General features: G+C 34.2%; 1 protein-coding gene across 7 annotated transcripts; it reads right to left on the bottom strand.

Moving 5' to 3' along the window:
- Positions 1–2,939: 2,939 nt before the first annotated feature.
- Positions 2,940–20,084, bottom strand: RMI1 (RecQ mediated genome instability 1). 7 transcript variants are annotated; one of them, XR_012484483.1, is made up of 6 exons: positions 19,981–20,084; positions 18,415–18,509; positions 15,920–16,012; positions 10,940–11,023; positions 9,910–9,975; positions 2,940–5,957 (listed from the first exon to the last, which is right to left on the bottom strand). XR_012484483.1 is itself a non-coding variant. In XM_074280171.1 (5 exons), exon 5 carries the CDS (start codon positions 5,926–5,928, stop codon positions 4,066–4,068), a length of 1,863 nt encoding a protein of 620 aa, XP_074136272.1. In that variant the 5' UTR covers positions 5,929–5,957; positions 9,910–9,975; positions 10,940–11,023; positions 18,415–18,509; positions 19,981–20,071; the 3' UTR covers positions 2,940–4,065. The 7 variants fall into 7 exon arrangements, 6 of the variants coding, with proteins under 6 accessions (XP_074136272.1, XP_074136273.1, XP_074136274.1 ...); XM_074280171.1 differs by lacking the exon at positions 15,920–16,012 and having other exon boundaries at positions 19,981–20,071; XM_074280172.1 differs by lacking the exons at positions 15,920–16,012; positions 19,981–20,084 and adding an exon at positions 19,465–19,964.
- Between the last annotated feature and the right edge of the window lie 40 nt (positions 20,085–20,124).

The raw sequence follows: 20,124 nt of genomic DNA, 5'->3' as shown, positions 1-20,124 counted from the left end.
CTAGGAAGTCCTTTTCCTATGCTCACAAAATGCTATTTATGCCAATATGCAGAGTATAAATTTGATATCTTTTGACATTATTTCTTTATTTCTGGTACTTTAACTTAATACTCTTTCTAAAGCAGATTTAAACAGATATTTCAGTCAATCAGGATCTAAGTGCCCATCATATGCCAGACTCTAAAAATATAAAGAGCAAAAAGAAACAAGTCCTCCCTTTGAGAAGCTTATACTATTAAGGGAAATAATCCTTGGACATCCAAAAGCTACGAGGAGATGGAATGGATAAATCATTGGTCCCTGAACCAGGAAAATCGGAGTTCAAATACTGTCTTGGATACTTCCTAGCCTAGTGACCCTAGAGAAGTCACTTAACCTTAGGCTCCCTCAGTTTCTAGTAGCACCTACTTTTCCAAGTTATTCTGAGACTCAAATGACAAACTTTACAATGCTGAACATTAAAGATACAAACAAAATTGAGCCAGTTCCTGTGCTCAAAGAATTTACACTCTGATAGGGAGAGATTACATATAAGGTCTAAAGAGATGGTGTCAGGTAAAGATATTTTAGATGGTGAATGGAGTCATAAGGCAGTTAACTGACATGTCCTCTCCCAATGCCTAGCACACAGTAAGTCAGGTACTTAATAAATGCTTGCTGAGTAATACATAGTATAGGGACTTATGATCTCATCAATATAGGAACTCCAAGATGAGGAAAATCCTTCTTACCAAAGCAAATCAGCCAATATGATATTGGGGGAGCAGTTTAAACCCAAGTGCTTAAGACTCCAGGGTCAACTGTTTACTATGCCCCATTGTTTTTCTACAAAAATTGTTTTAATACTTCAAGAATCACGTGAATTTAAATAATATATCACAGTAGGAGATTACTATTCCCAAAGCAAGAGATGGAAGCAGGAACATAGAACACAAGCAGCAGCCTATCTGGGGCTGTCTAGATATAGCAAGCTATGTGATGTCGCCCATCAAAATAGCTAAACCCCACAAACAGGATTTCCAAAACTGACTAGATTAAATCCCTCAGGACCTGGTCTCTATGCCAAGAAATATAACAGTAGAGAGTATCTAATATTGGAATGGGTTATGTAAGAGAGTCAGGTAAGGTCTAACAAGAAGTGACATTTGAGCTAAGTTTTGAAGTAAACTGAGGCATAAGTGGGCAAAGAATAGTAGGGAGTTGCTGCAATTTATTGAATAGAGAGATATGAACAGACCAGTTTGGAAGCCGATGTTCGGAGGAATAGATACAGAAAATAGAAAAGGGAAACATCAAGTAGAAGGCTGATTACATAGGATCATATATACATATGATAGAAGTTTAGGGGAAAAAGTAAATTCCAAGAGAATTTAAATATATTGGGTATACTAAATAATGACAATGTGTAGTGAAGGTACATATTCAGCATGGGTCCCTGGAGAAAAAATATACCTATTATGCAATTTTATTTCAGTTAAGTTTCATATTTTGTATTCTTCTATACAAAAAGCATTTTCTAGACAGCAATAACTTTATTTTTAAAATCTCATTATTCTCCTCCTCCTCTGTATTCTTTTCCTAAGTTATCTACTGATTTTTCTACCTCAAGACCCCCTTTAGAGATCAAAAGGGGAACAGTACTCCCATCCAGGATTAAAAATTATGTGACATATTTAATCATCAGGCAAAAGGTTAAAACCTGAAATTGTTATAGGAGTACGGTGTTCTTCATGCCAGTAGCACTCTCTTGATTCATTAAATTTTTTTTTTTTTTTTTTTTTTTTTTTACTTATAAAAGGCTTTATGTACAGATTGCAGGAATATATGTACTAAACATAAAGTGCGACACAACTTTTTTTATTTTTTATTACATAGTGTAATACATACTATAAGGCAGGTAAAATTGAAGAGGGGTTCCCAAAACATATCTGTATGCCAAAGGAGTGTTAGGTTCTTACTAAGTGCTAATGAGATAATGAGATATTAGGTTCTTACTAAGTGCTAAGTCGGCACTTAACAATTCTCTAGTTCTGGTCTTTACTAGGAGTTTTACCCCTGTGAACTCCTGGGGAGGAGCTTGCATGCTTAGAAGGAGCAAGTTCATTGGTTGAAGTAATTTTTCCCAGAAGCCCTTGTTATCCCAATCCCATTCTCTGGGAGGATAAAAGAGAGCAGCACTCAAGAGATAGAGAGTCTCTGCTCTAGGCCAGAGTTGAGGCCGCTCTCTGGAGGAAGAAGTCTCTCCTCTAGATCAGAGAGCAATTGGCAGTTTCTGGAGACAACAGCACATTACAAAGGAGATTGTTGAAATTTGTTAAAAGACAACAAGTTTATTTGGTAATATAACTACTGGTCATATTATAAGTTGACAGCCACTATGTATTTGTCACCTCCACGAGGTTATAAACTTCTTTTAACATACAGGGATAGTGTGGTTCAGAGTGACTTGTACTCAAAGGACTTGGGTTTTAAACCCAGTTGTCACTTACTTCCTATATAACCATGAACAATTCACCTAATCTCTCTGGGCTTCAGCTTCCTCATCTGAAAAATCAAAGTGTAAGATTAGATAACATGTGAGATTCCAACTTTATTTTTACTTCCTCTCTCTCCCAACATCTAGCACAACAAACTATTTATAGGAGACACAATGTCTACTTAATTGGTCAAGGGTTGTGCTAAATCATTGTATAGTCAAATTTAACTTACCTGGCACAAAATTCAACATCAGAAAGTGGCCTTTTCCTAAAGCACTCTCAGCAGCGCACTCTAGAAGCCACCAAGTGATCACTACAAAGTTAGGAACCAACAGAATTGTACTGTGGATCACACTATTAATCATGAGATAGTTAATAGTTAATACAATTAATAATAGTAGTTAATATATAGTTAATACAAATTTAACTAAGCCAAAAAAGTAAAAATGACCTGTTAAGAAGTTCATTGTTAAATTTTTATTCCCATTAAAAAAAATATAAAGAAATTGGTTTTACAACTAACTGTTTGGTCACATATACATATATTATTGTATTTAATTTATACTCTTAACATATTTAACATGTATTGGTCGACCTGCCATCTGGGGTGTGGGGGAAGGAGGGGAAAAATTGGAACAAATGGTTTGGCAATTGTCAATATTGTAAAATTACCCATGCAAATATCTGGTAAATAAAAACTATTAATTTAAAAAAAAAAGAAAGAAATTGGTTTTATTTATTTCTTATATAGAGTTAATCTTTTAAAATTTTTCAAAAGATTATTTTCTCTTTTAAAAACAAATTATCATAGCAAACTAAAAAGGTTAAAAAAAAAAACCCTCAAATTCACGTGTACTTTTATAATTTTCAGTTTAGTCAGCACTACCTATAAGCAAAGATAAAAAGCTTATTTTTATCCAAACATGCTAACAATCCCTGAACTTGGATATTAACTTTTCAGTACCATTTGAAAATAGAATAGCTATCAAAACAAGTCTTTTTGTAATAATTTACTCTTTATCATATATAACATTGGAAAGTTTATGTTTCATATCACAAAAACAAGTACCAGCAAACTAAAAAATCAAAAGAGTAACTTGAATCTGAACACCAACATTTTGGTCCTCTGGGATTACAACAATTTTTTTTTAAGAATATACAAATAATTTGTTTAAAAATTTAAAATTTAAAATGTTTTACTAATGATTATCAATTTTTATTAACATAACCCAGCACTGCACAATAATACAACACTTTAGAAATCATTCTGAAGACAAATTAGGAATGATCTTCAGAAGGGATGGATAACAAAAACCAGTTTCTCATCTAAATGTTAACATTCTTTCAGAAAGGTGCCTTCCCCCAAATAAAAAATTAAAACAGAGGTTTTGGAGGGGATAATTATACCAAATTTAATTTTAGATTTTATTCCTTTTATCCCCAAAAATGAAATAAAAGAAAACATCTAAAATGTTAACATTTGGCTTTTAGATCAAATCCTGAAAATTTGTGAGTGTTTTCAGTTATTTTCTATTCTTGCTTTGGTAAGTCATTTATTAAAAACTTATGGATTTATTCAAAACTGATGTTATTTATTCAAACGTCTCTTTAAGTTTTGCAGATCTTCCATATTTACATCTTGCAGAACTGACACTATGCCTTTAGACAAGGAAGGATTAAATGTAATGGTCATCAGACAGCACAAGTCTATTAGAGCTCTCTGACATTTCTGTAAACCTTCCTGGAATTTTTTATGCTGAATAATATCTTTTTTTAACTGTTTCATTTCTGATACTGAAAACCCAATCATATTTGTTAGTATTTCATCTGCAAAAATCACATCTAGATAAGCAGTACCATCAGAAATTTTTGCAGTTATACTCCAAAAACCCCCACAACCTGAGAGATTTCCAGTTAAGGTTACAATAAAAGCTTTGACTTTCACAGTTGTTAGTTCATTTAAATTTCTAGATAACAGGACAGAAATATAAGTAAAAGGTGGGGAATCCAAATTGACAGCAATAGGAATTTGATCCATGCTGTTCTCTGATGATATTAAAGAACTAGGATGTTTATAACTGCTTTCATTACTGATTTCTGAAATTAGCTTTGGTTCATTAACTAGTTCTGTTTTTAATGTTTTATTATTTAGCATACAGGTCTCTAAACTGCCAAGGGGGGGATTAATTTTTTCACTTATCTCTGAGCTTTTATGTTTAACTATGAAATCCTGGGGTAGGTGTGCATTATTTTCAAATGACAAAATATTGCTAGGATTTTGATCTCTCATGGATAGATAACTACAAGATTCATCTTTACTGGTTATTTGTTCAAATAAGATCTTTTGATTCTGAACATTTTTTTCATTTATATTAACCAGAGAAAAATCTTCTGAAATATCAGGTTTCTGTGAACGTCTCTCTATATTTTTGTCATTGCCTCTGTTCCTTTCTTCTGTCTCCTGAAGTTCCTTCTGAACAGTTTCCTCTAAAAACAAGACATCCTCTAGTGAAAAATCATCTAAATCCCCTTCAGTGAAATTCACAAATGGATTTGATAAATTTTCTTCTTTTCTTGGTGTAATGCTAGAAAGTCCTGAGCTAGAAATTACATTGCTGATAGAGTCTGAAATACAACTTCTGCTAACATAGCCACTTTCTAAATGAGTGTCATTACTGACCACTATTAACTCATTTTCATCAAGGCTTGCTAGAAGTTCTTCATCTGAAGGTTCTAATGCTGGTTCTAGTCCATCTGCAAGAGCAGGAATGGATTGGCTATGATTTGATCTGGTTGAAGTTAAAGAATCAGGCTCTCCAATTAGTCTTGCAAGTATTCTTTCTTGGGCATGTTCTTCAACAAGAGCATCCACTTCACCCCCTAGCACCTTCACGTTTTCTGGTTTCAAGAGAAGAACACCAAGACGGTAAGAAACTTTTCCATGAATAAGAATCTTTGTACCTGGAAGAATAGCTTGATGAAGAGCTGGAATGGGTTGGTATTCCATGCCCTGTATTTGCCTAACACCATCAGTTATCTGCAACATTAGCATTCGTGTAGGATTTGCTTCCCAAGGCTTTAAGGATATTTGTGTTTCAGCTGTTACTTGATCATTAGACCTGTTCAGTCCTCTCAACTTTTGCAACTGGGAATACATAGGCTGACTAACATCAACCAATGAATTAATCTGCAAAGAATAAAAACCACTTAGCTCTCCTTTTGGAACTTCCAAAATCTTATCAGGTAAAATAGGAAACTCCAAATCTCTTAGATCAGTAAGAAGCCATTGGTCAAACACTTGTTTATTCATTTGAGCCTGAGTCAAACTCACATCATTATTTTCTTCTTGAATCCAAGTAATACAAGCTTCCAGCCATGTCATGGGTACTTTAATATGCCATGCAGAAGAAAGCCAAGTTTCCACTCTTAATGCAATACTAGACATATTCATTTTTTTAATTAATGTCCTGCCTCAATGTCCTGAAAAGAAAAAAAAAATTTTTTTTCAATCAAAATAAATTACTTCCATTCCCTAGGTTGCACATTTCAATCAGATTCTAAACCCCAATAATTTTAAAAGACATACTTTGTTCAGTATGTTGAATTTTCTTGACTTTCCACATATTTATAATTCAAACAACAAAAAAGTAATCAGACTTCAATCATCTAAAATGTAAGTCTCCTATATCAGAGAACAGATACTGAAATGTACTTTCCTCCTCCCATTAGAGCAAAGGGGACTACCAGTGTAGAATGCTTCAAAGCATTATCAGATGCAGTCATTTTTTCAAATGATTTTTATTCATTATAAGGAAATGTTTGATTTCCTTTGGTTAGAGGTAGAAGTTGGATATGGAAGGTATGAGGAAATGAGTGTAACAAAAAAAAAAAGAAGGTATAGATAAAGTAAATAAGAAAAAACGTATAAAATGCAGATCTCTTGAAACAGTGCTAAAATTAAAAACAATCACTAGATTTATAATATTTAGCATCAAAACAATACTGCAAGAATAAAATACAGCAACTGCAAAATGAACTCAAGAAACACTACTGATCTAAAAGGATTTTTTCAATTTACAATCATCCTAAAGAACAGGGGTATCAGTTTTTTACTGCTGACAGAACAAATCACTAGCACAAAACAGAGTCCTAGTCTTCTGCACAAAAACTTACTACCTTCCTCATGTGTAATAAGGCTCTCAGCTATGATTATTTTAATATATCCAGTAGGAATTTATTTACCCAAGTTAATTCTCATCCTTTGCTGTTCAAAAATAACTATGAGGATAAGATTAAGATATATAATTACAGAAACAATTACAGAAACAACTATTCTCCTAAACTTCTGGGTGTAGATGTTAGTGAATTGGACTGGAGAGAGAGAGATGGAAAAAAAAGTAAATAAGGAGCCACCGTATCAAAATGACCAATCACTACCCATAGCAAAGGCCAGGACATAAAAAGCTTCATAATTTATGCCACCTCTTAGTCAAGAACAGAATATATTATTGCTATTCTGGAGTTGTTGAACTTAAGATTAGCATGATTCTACACACCAGTGGTATATTCCTAATCTTGCTAGTGCCATAACAAAGCCATACTTTTAATATTTGTTGAATTGCTTTCCAAAAAGTAGCTTAAGAAAATACCATGTACCTCATTCAATAAGAATACCTGTAAGCAGCTGTCAAGATTTTATTATCCTAAGTGTAACATTTTTTGAATGTATCCTCTTTACTCTCATAGTTTTTGTAGTGGTTTCAGTTATGTCCCACTCTTTGTGTCCTCATTTGGGGTTTTCTTGGCAAAGACAACCAAGTTGTTTGCCATTTCCTTCCCCAGCTCATTTTGCACATAAGAAACTGAGATAAACAGGGTTAAATGACTTACCCAGCGTCATACAGCTAGTAAGTATCTGAGCCAGATTTGAATTTAGGAAGATGAGATTTCCTGACTTTCAGGTCTAGTACCCTATCTACTGTGCCACTTAGTATCTCCTACTCTCATCAACATCACCCTAATTCAAGCTCTTATTATAATAGCCTTCTAATTAGTCTCCCTGCCTTCAAAAATGTCTATGGAAACCTGTCTAATTCAATTAAATGACTATTAGGACTCATTTAAAACTAAAAAGAATTTCCTAGACAAGTCACTCTGCTTTAGTTTACTCCATTATAATATGGGGATAATAAAAGCACTCTCTGCCCACAGTTCTTGTGAGAGTAAAATGAGATATTTATGAACAACTTTCCATACCTTAAAATGCTACATAAATGCCAGCTATTATTATTATTATTATTAAAATAACAACAAAGTAACTTAAGGTAAAATCACTGAGGTGTGGGATGAGGGAAAGGAAGCAAAGTAGAGATTACTGTATTACAAACATTTCAAGTAAAGGAGAGCGAGAACCCTAAGAATGATGTACTTTGAGGTATCTTTTTCTTATAATTTCTTCAAAAGATGATACTGTACCAGCATAGGTGAATTAGATTCTCTATAAGCATAGTTATATTAATACATTCCCATTAAAAGTGATTAATCAATTTGCTTACGAATAAATCTAAATTTTCAAATTTAAAAACTGATTAACAAGTAAATCCCTTTCAGAAACTTCCAAACTATAGACACAATTAATTTTATAGAAAGCACAATTTCTTAAGGAGAAAAATTAAGTTCTTCATACTGATGGGCCTACTAGCATTGAATTCAGGAGGTAGGAAGGACTCCTAGTCATCATGAAAATAGTTCCTTAAATAAATCAATGGAATAAAGGTACAAGGTAACCTGGTGTTTTCATCTTCATAAGGTTTTTCTAGAAAAAGTATCTTTCACAAAAGATCAAAAAAACTTTTGCTACATCTACTTCCTCATGGACAAAATAGGGTACTATTTGCTCCTTTTTAACTAATGAGGATTAAAAGATGCTTTTAAAGCTTCCATGCCTCTGAGATGAATGCTAAATATTATGTTGGTGGTATATGTTTTAGAATAGTCATATAATTTTATATCCAAATGTTTAAGCTAGCCATGTTTCATTTGCCACTCAACTTTACTTAAAATTAAAAAGAAAACTTGAGGAAGAAGCTAAATTGCACCCTAAACCTTGATTGAGAGTTTTTTATTCAATCACTTAGTATAAAAATTCTAATGGTATATGCCATAATTTCATCAGACCTGCCTTAAGGCTATGGAATTTACAAGTGAAATGGGACATGTAACCAATTCTATAGAATTTAACATATGCCTCACTTTCCCACCGCCTTCATGCAAAGAATATTATGCAACAAACAAAAAAGCTTGAGAACCACTAACTTAAGTTTTTTTAAGTTTTTAGACTTGCCTTAATATAATCAAGTGTGTGTGTGTGTGTGTGTGTGTGTGTGTGTGTGTGTGTGTGTGTGTGTAAACAGTCTCTGGGATAAAAGTTTCAATCTTTCCATAAAATTCTCAAAATTTTGTGTAATAAGCTACATTTAAAAGATGGATGATTTTCTGAGTCAGTTTCTAAAAGTTGTTGATTGCTACATACTCCTACAGCAACTCAACTGAAAGCACCTTCTTTCCTCATCTCAACTTCCTGACTCCCTTAAAGTCCCAGCTAAAACTTTACCTTCCACAGGATGGCCTTTCCAAATCTCCCTTAATGCTAATGCCTTTTTCCAACTTATCCAGTATTTGTACATAAGTTGTTTGCATGCCTATTGCCCTTTTAGAAAAGGAACCCCTTGCGAACAGAGATTGCTTTCTTTGTATCACAGGGCTTACTCAGCACGTGCTTAGCATATTGTTAGTGTTTAATAAATGATTGATGACTTGACTCAATCAGGTAATGAATCACAGTAATTTGATCAGCTCCTAGTTTGAAAAATAAAAGAAAAATAAACATCAACGTAAAGGAAGGGGGAAAGGGAGGAGAAATGAAGCCAAGACTTATGAGTTCTATAAAACCTTCATTCTCCTATTCCCAAATGATCAGGAAGAAAAGCAAAGAACCATCAGATATCTAGTCTCTTTCCACTGAAGAAAAGACCCACAATACAACAGCTGAGGCATTTAAGGCTGATACATATGTAGGCGGCAGCCTTTGAAGCCAAACCAGTTCACCTGAGAGAGCAGGTAAAAAGGTTTTTGATTAAATCAAAATACTTTTAGTTTGGGCCAGAATAACACAAAACCAGAAACCACATATGAAAATTAAAAATTAAGGTGAACTAAAGGGAAATTAGTTAGAAAAATACAAATTTTGTCCCTTGTCATCTTATTTCCTTAAAAATTTTATTTTAATTTTAGAATCTAAAAGAAATACCCATCTCAGTAGTCAATGCTACTTATGAGCTATATTAATAGAGGCATATTTTAATAATAAAATGTTACTACTAGAATATTGATAACTATAAATCCATTACTTCTATCAAAATATGAGCCTTACCTGCTTGTGACTAAGATACCATCAACAACATCTACTGTAACAGTGTATCCAAATTTCAGTTCAAATCTAAATTGATAAAATAAGAAAAACTAATGTTAAAGGTAAAAGAGCTTTAGAGAACATCTAGCCCAACTGCAACTTCTTTTCGTAAAATGGAGGCCTATAAAGTCAAGATCACAGAGCTAGTTTATTAGTAGAGTCCGAATTTAAACATCAGTCTGCAAACATTTTTCTTATCCTTAGGTACATCAGTGACCAATTATGAATAAGCAATTCAATTAAACAATATCTATTTACTAAATGCCTACTAGGTATATGGCAGTGTGTGCTAGGTGCAGAAGATACAAAGAGAAAAGCCCCTGCCCTTAATAAAATTGTCTCATATATTAAATGCTTCATGTGACTGTTTTAGTATCTGTCAACACTTTTACTTCTCTAAAGCCTGGTATCTTTTAGGCTTAATATAATCTGCCAGACTAGAGTCAATCCTTAATAAGAACTGTGAAGTACATAATCTAATCTGTCAAGAGTATACTTTTGGGGCAGCTAGGTGGTGCAGTGGATAGAGCACCAGCCTTGAATTCAGGAGGACCTGAGTTCAAATCTGGTCTCAGACACTTAACACTTCCTAGCTGTGTGACCCTGGGCAAGTCACTTAACCCCAGCCTGGGGGGGGGGGGGGAAGAGTATACTTTCAGCTGCAATGGCAGAGGCAAATTGATCTATCTCACATGTCACAACCATAATCAAGCCTTTTATATCATTTTTATTATCCTACACACCACCAAGAGACACTTTAATGGCTCTCAACTATGGGCTATTTTCTACCCAGACCTGTTCTCTACTTGATAGATACTACTGTTGAAAAGGAAAAAGGGAGAAAACCAGGTGGGAGTAGGTGGGGGGGGGGATGAAAAGATTGATCAGATTAAGCTTTGAGACAAAAACAAGCATAACTGGGGATAAAGATTGTCTAGTAGGAAAAATTTATCTGAAATATGATAGAGAAATGTAAAATATAGCATCTTACCTCTGGAAACTTTTGACCTTCAGAGTAAATTTCTATTTAATATCTCATTTGTTTATTGAGATGAAGTGGATCCTTAGAACAAACCTGTAAAGGTAGGCAGGGCTAGTATTACAATTCTTATTTGACACATCAAAAAACTAGCACACAGATTTCAACATCCCTAATGCCACAGACCAGTGAATGACAAAAGCAGCCTATGGATTTGCAGTCCTGTGTAGCTTGGTGGCTCAAGAGGAATCAGGAAAACCTTAATTCAAATCTTGCCCCCAAATACTTAATATAGCTGTGTGACCCTGGGCCAAGTAATTTAACCTGTTTGCCTTAATCCATTAGGGAAGGAAATGGCAAACATTATAGTATCTTTATCAAGAAACATTTTTCCATCCCCCAAAAAAAGATTCAGGAATTGAACATAAATCAACAACAGCTTTCACTTGACCATACTGGGGAAAGGGGATATGTGGTTGTTACTTATCAACATTCAAGTTTTTAAACAACCAGCATATACAAGAAACTATTTCCAAATTGCCCATTTGAATTCTTTTTCTTCTTCACTCCCTGAAGGTCACAACCCATCAACATCTTCCCAACCTAAGCCTTCATCCTAAGACTTTAGTCTTAGGTTACTTCAAGAACAATAGTCACAAGTCCTCATTTCCTTGAAGCCAGGTCAAAATGAAAAAGGGAGAATAAGAGCCGAGGGTGGCAGAACACATACTTAGTGGAATTTAAAATGTACTTTTTCATGGAAATAATGTTTATAAATTAAGGGTTTTTAACTTTGTGTTATGGACCTCTCTGGCAATCTGGTCAAGTCCATGGATCTCTTCTTAGAATAGCATTTTTAAAGGCATAAAATAAAACAATTACATAGGAAACCAATTATACTGAAATTCAGTTAACAAAAAACATTTTAAGAAACAAATTCATGGGATGCCACGTAAAGAACCTCTATTAAAAATGGTGTTTTGATTCCACAGAGCCAGCTATATTATGCTTTAATGAGACTTTTAGGAATGTGCTTGGTAACTTCCCCTTTATTTCTACAGGAAAATAAGCTCCAAATTATAAACTTAAAAATTTTAATAATGCAATCTCTAACCTCATTTGCTTGTTACTTATTTCAAAGATGTGACTTCAGTGGCATAGACAAAATTCCACAACATTATTAATAGTGATGTCCTGTGAATCTTTAGAAATAAAAGCAATGATCACTAAAAGCTAGCACATCTTAGTTAAAAATGGGTCATGCTAATTAAGACATCTCTGAGATACCACTACACACCTCTCAGATTGGCTAAAGAGACCGGAAAAGAATGTTGGAGGGGATGTGGGGAAACTGGGATATTGATACATTGTTGGTGGAGTTGGTTAGATAATAGATCCAACCATTCTGGAGAGCAATTTGGAACTAGGCTAAAAAAGTTGTCAAACTGTGCATACCCCACTGTGCATACCCTTTGATCCAACAGTGTTACTACCAGGCTTATATCCCAAGGAGATCTGAAGGAAGAGAAAGGGACCTGTATGTGCAAAAATGTTTGTGGCAGCTGAAAACTGGAAATTGAATGGATGCCCATCAATTGGAGAATGGCCGAGTAAATTATGGTATGAATGTTATGGAATATTATTGTTCTGTAAGGAATGACCAGCAGGATGAATACAGAGAGGCTTAGAGAGACTTACATGAATTGATGCTAAGTGAAATGAACAGAACCAGGAGATCATTATACATTTCAACAACAATAATATATGAGGATCAATTCTGACGGAAGTAGCTATCTTCACCAATGAGAGGATACAATTCAGTTCCAATTGATCAATGCTGAATAGAATTAGCTACATCCAGCAAAAGAACACTGGGAAATGAGTGTGGACCACAACAAAGCATTCACACGCTGTTATTGTGTGCTTGCATTTTTGTTTTTCTTCCCAGGTTATTTTTACCTTCTTTCTAAATCTGATTTTTCTTGTGTAGCAAGACAACTGTATATATGTTGTATTTAACATATACTTTAAAATATTTAACATATATGGGACTACCTGCTATCTAGGGGAAGGGATGGAGGGAAGGAAGGGAAAAGTTGGAACAGAAGTTTTTGCAAGGGTCAATGTTTAAAAATTATCCATGCACATGTTTTGTCAATAAAAAGCTATAATTAAAAAACAACAACAACAAAAAAGCATTTGGAAATGAGAGTATCAAAGTAAATCAAAAGTAAATATCAAAGTATCAAAGAAAATAAAGTAGATTCTGATTAATGAAAAAAAAAAAAAAGGTCATGCTAGCCTAACCTCATGCCCTTTTTTTTTTTAATAAATTATTCAATTATTAAAAGACTGCTTTAAATATAACATACCCAGACTTTCACAAAGCATTTGACAAAATCTTTCGTACTATTTTTATGGACAAGATCCTGAAACACACAGTTAAGATAATCAATTAATAAGCATTTATTAAGGAACTACACTGTGGGTACCAGGCCAAAAAAAAAAAAAAAAAAAAAAAACCAGAACAATCCTCACCTTCAAACAGATAAATAGTTAATTCAGCATTAATTGAATGACTAGACACAAAGAATGCTTATTAATAATAGCTTTGGCTCAATTTCAAGAAAAGTCTCTAGCAAAGTATCTCCAATCTTTGGTGAGTGACTATCGTTTTATCAGTGTAATTTAAATGAGAGATATAATGTCATGCTTTATCAAATTTACAGATTACAAAGATTAGGGAAAGATAACTAAGACTGGTTTTCAGGTTCCCAAAAAAATCTGGAGTTCTTTTAAAATGTCCAAGAAGACGGGAATAATTGAGCCTAACTCCTCAGTTCTACTCTCAAAAAGGCATCAAATAAAGAATAAAGAACAATGGATAGAACTTGCAAAGAAGAAGTTTTAAATTTCATATATAGGATAAAAACATCCTCACCATTAGAGCTGCACAAAATTGGAACTGGCTACTTCAGGAGGTAACAGATTCCTGTTTACTGTTTTAGAAAAGATTCTATATTCACACACACATACACACACACTCACTTCAAAATAATTATCTGCTTTACAAAAGAATTTATCTCAGGGATCCTTTAAATCAAAAAACTTTTCTAGTGTATTTAAAATTACTTCATTTACACAACTTTTCAGAAACATTATTGCATAAAGCAAGGTATTTCCCTATTGTCTGTCATAACCATACTACTGAGACCATTTTTAAAAATAAACAAGGTTTGCTATAACAACATTTATATGTGTGTTAATATATTTCATATTAACGCAGGCTTTACTGGATCCTGGAATTTAACCAAAATCCCATTCAAATGTCTGTTATACTACAAAGTAAGAGTAGGAATACAGTACATTTATAAATATCATCAGTAATGTTTTCCTGGTTTCAAAGCAAACCTGTTCATACAAATGGATGCTGTTTTGTCCTTCTATTGTAACCTTAACTGAATGCCATATAAGATAATCTTAATAAAACATATGTTTTCAGTGTTGTGTTGGCTTTTGAAGTTTCACAAATTGAGTGCTAACTTATGCAAAGATGGTGCCATAAGAAGACTAACAGCTTCTGAAGAGTTCATAGTGTTTCCCATTAGCACCTTGACTAAATAATGAGAACCTGAGGGTATCAAGAGATCAATCAATGAATGATCTCTAATAGTTTTTGCACCAGCAATCCAGAATACCACTAACAAAAAAGATTTAATTGAGACCAGATTGACATGTTTTTTAAAAAATCATCCTTATTTTAAGATAAAAGAAGTTTCTTTTTTCTACTCAGATACTATAATGCTATTCAAAGACAGAATTTGATTGGTAGATCAAGAGGAAAATGTTATTTAATAATTTGAGTGAAATTAATGTGATTTATTAGGAATTAGAATATCATTATATAATTTGTTATTATACAATAATCTTATAATTATAGTGGTAACCAAGATCCATTCTAAAACTGAGATTGGGGTAAAAAAAAGAAAGTATAATCTAATTTGAGACAAAGAAAAGTAAATAGGTAAATTATTTCCTTAATTGCTTTCTTACATCAACTAGTCTTCCATAAAATTTCCTAGACTCTTTCCTCACACTCTCTCTTTCTGCAACAGCAGTAGAGGCAATGGGTTGACAAAAAACAAAACAAAACATAGGTAGTGGTCAGGAGATTCAAATGAAAAAGAGAATGTCACCTACTCTTAACCAAAAAGAAAAGAATTGAAAGAAGCTATTATGAATAGTCTGGGTTTAGTTGTTTTTGTTTTTTAAGCTGATAAAACAGTTGTATATACTAATAAAAGGATTATAGCAATCTATATATATAAGCACTCTACACTGAATACAAGATTCCCAGCAAAAGTAATAAAGAAACAGAAAAGGATCTCAATACATAAAGGAAACTAGGAAAATCCTCTCAGCCATGAACTCTTTTAGCTATCCTGAACTTAAAGGAGAGTGGGATATTTTTTATATTTTGCTTTACATAACCCAATTCTTATTCAAAATAAAAAACAGCACATCATTTTAGCTGTACTTCTATTATCCTTTGCCATGTTGTTATATAAAAACACTAGCCAACTTTAAAGGCACAACTTGTTTATGCATGATCTTTTTGCATACCCCCCAAAAACTTAAATTAGTATTTACCTCTTTTCAACTTCAATGATGCTGAAAATAAGTGAAAGTATAGAAGGTGCTATCATACCTCATTTATTCAGCACTGGAAACTAAAAAGTAAATCTATAGGAGATTCTTATTTTCCAAATTAATTGAAGCTTACAGCTTAACCCCAAAACAATTCTGTTTTAATAATTTGTAAAGAAATGTGTCTAAAAAACTAAAAACATCCCTGCCTTCTTAAATAATGTAAATAATAATTTAACCTTTTGATTAATTCAGAAATTAACCTTTAAGCCTTTCTTAATTTCCCCAGCTACTAATGCTTTACATCCCTTCCAAATTAACACTGCATGTTTTGTATATACTTACATGTATGTACATGTTTTCCATCAATAGAATTTAAGCCCTTTAGGAACTGGGACTTTCATTTCTTCTTTGTATTCCCAGCACCTAGCACAATATCTGCCACATAACAAGATACTCATTGTTTGCAAGGAACATCAAGATACCTGGACTAGATCATGAGAGTGAGATAAATGTCCTATCTGCCATCTAAAAAATGGTATAGATAGGCATTTTTGGTTCTTTTGTATTCTCTTTTGGTAGTGAACATTCTTAGTATATGACTGCATCACAAAATGCACAATATGACTGCATCAAATAGCAGTTTTAACCTTGTTATATATAAGGAATGAGTTAAGTAAGCACACTGCTAGAATTTCTACAATATGAGTAATCTCTTGTATTAGCATGTAAACTTTAAAGCAATTATTTTGGCTTCTTGTAGGTATTCCTTCATTTCAGATTCTCAACTATGAATCAAGTGTCTAAAGCTGGACAGTAATTATGTAGTTATCAGTGATCAAATAGCATCTGCTTAACATAATAAAAACCATGAGCTAAAACCTTACACATAAATTTCTTTAACCTAGTATAAATTATCCAGTTATCAAAACAACTTAGTTAATAGCTAAGAAATATTTTCCTATAAGCTTTATTTCTTCTTGTTTTCTTCCAAACATAGTTCCCACCCAAAGCAAACACTTCAATCTTCTGTTCTATTACAGAAAAATCCCACAACCATGTAGAATTATTTGTCATTCATCATCAATTCATTCAAGGTCCAAAGCCATCAAGGGATCATAACAGATAGAGTTCATTACATTATTAATGAAATCCTTGAGTGAGCAATGATGCACAGCTTTGGGAATAAATGCTTGAACTTAAGAGATGAGGACTGAGGAAAAAGGTAAAAGCCTCTTGAAGCAAAGAACAAACCAAAAAAAATGAAAATAATGCTAGGAAAGAGGCAGGAACACTGGAGAAAAACTGGTTACTATTCACACTGCAAGTTACTAACCTTTTCCCTACTCTTTTTATATATCCCTTTCCCTGCTTTTACATATCTAGCTATGCAATATGCAATAGGTATAATTATCTTTTTTTTAAAAAGTACAGTGAAAGTATGATATTTCATAAGGAACAAAATCACAGCATTTCAGAATTGGAAAGTACTTTACTGATCTTCTAGTCTAAAGCTCTTCAGTCCTTTAGTACCAGAGGAACTGAAGTGTCGGAGAAGTGAAAGTATTTGCCCACAAATCAGAGAGCTAATTACTTTCTAGAACAGCAATAGATACTTCTAATATATCTCTTTGATTTTAGGCTGGGACAAGGAGAAAAGGAATTAATGACAGAAGAATATAATAATTTGAAATTAATATTCAAAATCTAATTTCTTCTAACAGGGTTTTGTTTATACCTTAAAATCTACCAAATTATGTTTAGCTTTTATTTTTATTAAAAGACTGATAAAATAATTTCATTTCTCTGGGTCTCAGTTTTCTCATCTGCAAAATGAAGCAACTGTACTTCAGTTAGAAGCAGAATTCAAATTCAGGTCTCTCCTGGCTATCACTCACCTATTTACAGTATTTTGAGGAATAACTCATTAAAAAAAAAAAAGCCACAGAATATTTGAGTTGAAGGGGGCCTTCCAATTAGTACAATTACATTATCAAACAAATGAAAAGACTGAGGCCTAGAAGAGAATTGAGTTCCTCAAGGTTTGAACCTCTGATATCAATATCCACCTTTACCAAATACTATTGGCCCATGCCTAAAGGGTTAAAGACCTGGATAGTAATTTGTACCTTAAAAAAATCTGTTATCAAACATTCAGTAAATAATCAAATTATCTTCTTTATTTCACATTTTAATTTTATCTTGCTAAAATAGGCAGTGTACTCAAGGATAAAGACAATCTCACAAAATCACAATCTCTGCATACTACATGGCATGATTTCTTAATCTATAGAAAATACTAAATATTTAGTCATACACTTTTACACCACTATTTTCTTGGCATTTTAGTACTTCACAAAATTCTTCAAATGTCATGGTTTCCTTTACTTTCTCCTTTGTCACATTTTTTTACCAGCTAGGTAAAAGATGAAGATAATGGAGGTAACAAGGACAGAGAATGTAGTTAGTTGGTATTTGGCATGCATTTCCAAATAAATCTCACACACACATACACATGTCAATGGCAGTGTACAAATAAAATCTATAGGAACCCTTCATTATTACAGGAATAACATCTATATTTACAGAGTACCTGAAGGCTTAAAAAGGATTTGAAGTATTAAGAGACTGTAATACATATTTTGTTCCTCCCATTTAACAAATTAAGAAACTTCTGTTCAGAGGAACTAAAGGACTTGCCTATGATAGCATAACGGACCAGTGTGTCATGGCAGAGATTCAAATTAAAGTCTCCCAACTCTTAAGTCCAGGATTTACTACTAAAGGTGTTCTCCTCTTATAGAATGGGAACATCAGTTTTTTGGTTTTTTTAAACTCACCTTTATTCATACAGTAGAATCACAGATTGTAGGAAATGGGAGGGACCCAAGTCATAGTGCCTTAAAGTTTATAAAATATTTTCCTCACAACACTCCTGTGAATTAAGAAATCCAAAAATTCTTATTTTACAATGAGGAAATGAGGAGTGAGAGAACTTAAGTGATTTTCCAATCACCAACAACTCATCATCAGACTGTTAAGTTCAATGTCCTGGTCTTCCAATTCTGGGTCCAGGACTCTACTAGACCACTTATGTTAGACCACCAGTCAATATGTATATTTATGTTTGGGGGTCAAAATTAGATTGTCTAACCAGTTAATGTTTAGAAGTTAGACTAGACCGGGAGGAAAAAATAAGGGGAAAAGCAGCCTACTGTTTGGAAATTTCACTTTTTAATCACATTAAGTTTAAAGCCCTGTTTACAAGACAAATACAAAACTGAATCTTCATCAATTTAGGTGCACATAAGATATTTTTCCAACTTCAAACTCTCGGAAAACCACTGTACACTGGTTTGAGAAAAAACGAAACTAATTTAAAATGTGAATTCCTAACAGTTGCCCTTTTTGGGGGGGGGGGTGAGGTTTAATCACTGTGCTTTTATTCTATTGAAGAATATTTAAAAGATTAAAGTTTATTGGAGTTTTCCAGCACATTACCATATCAAAAACAAATAAGACTTGGTTAGCATGTTTTTACAACATCCTGAGCTATCCAATTACATTTGAAATGATTAGTTGAGAAAAATATTAGCCACGCACATGTAAGACTCAAGATAGAATCTGGGCACCACAATAGGATAACTGGCGTCCAAAATATTTTGTTAAAATGAATTATAAAATCCAGGTAGGAACTTCAATAAGGACATTCTCCCAAGATGGCCCAGTGCCTCAGGAAATGATTACAGAGGTGCGTAATTGCATCTTAAATGCAAATGGTTAAAACAGAATAGACTGACTGAAGCAGCGTTACAACAATCACAGGGAGACGTTCCCGGCTAGTAATGGTAAGAAAAATTAAAGGCCAGATTTCCTAGGGTTTTCAGTACCTTTAGTAAATGCATCTTGGGCTCAGCTCATCCTTTAAAGGCAAGGGATTCTGAACTGGGGGTCCGAGAACTAGGACGTGAAAAAATGACGCGTATTTTCACTCCCTTTTATTTCCTTTGTATTTTATTTTATGTCTTTTAAGATGCTCCAGGTCTCAAACAAGGTTCAGAGTCCCAGCTGCACAGGAGGTTTCTTCCGCCTAGCACCCTCAAGGAACTACGATTTCCTTACACCTCGAAGCCACCTGGCCCGGGGGCACACGCCATGAGAGAGGCGTACGAATTTTCGGGGTCTTTTCTAGCAAGGACCAGCAGTTTTTTCAAAGCCTGAGGCAGCTTCCTCTCTAACTTGGGCGAGGCAAGGGCAGGGCCCGGCACACCCCGCGGCCTCTCCCCAAAACGGGCCCCGAGCTCAGAGCTCCCAGAACCCAGAACTCCCTCCCCCGCGCCGACCCGGAGGCAGAGCTGCCCGGGCAGGAGGGGCGGGCAGTGCGGGCCCTTCGCGCGCACACTTACCCTCCGCCACTGCGCAGCCCGAGGCCCCAGCTAGGAAGGAAAGGAGGGAGAGCGAGGCGAGAAGAGAGGAGCCTCGACCTCGGCCCTGCCGTCCCCGCCCACCCGTCGCGCTGCCCCACACCCCCGGCGGCTGCTCGGTTTACG

Source organism: Sminthopsis crassicaudata, chromosome 1 (assembly GCF_048593235.1).
Source record: "Sminthopsis crassicaudata isolate SCR6 chromosome 1, ASM4859323v1, whole genome shotgun sequence".
NCBI lineage: Eukaryota > Metazoa > Chordata > Mammalia > Dasyuromorphia > Dasyuridae > Sminthopsis > Sminthopsis crassicaudata.
The sequence above is the reverse complement of the archived record's forward strand: the minus strand, read 5'-3'. Positions and strand labels throughout refer to the sequence as shown.

Excerpts from the sequence above, each read along its gene's own strand:
- RMI1 (XM_074280173.1), bottom strand. The coding sequence starts at position 5,928 with ATGAATATGTCTAGTATTGCATTAAGAGTGGAAACTTGGCTTTCTTCT.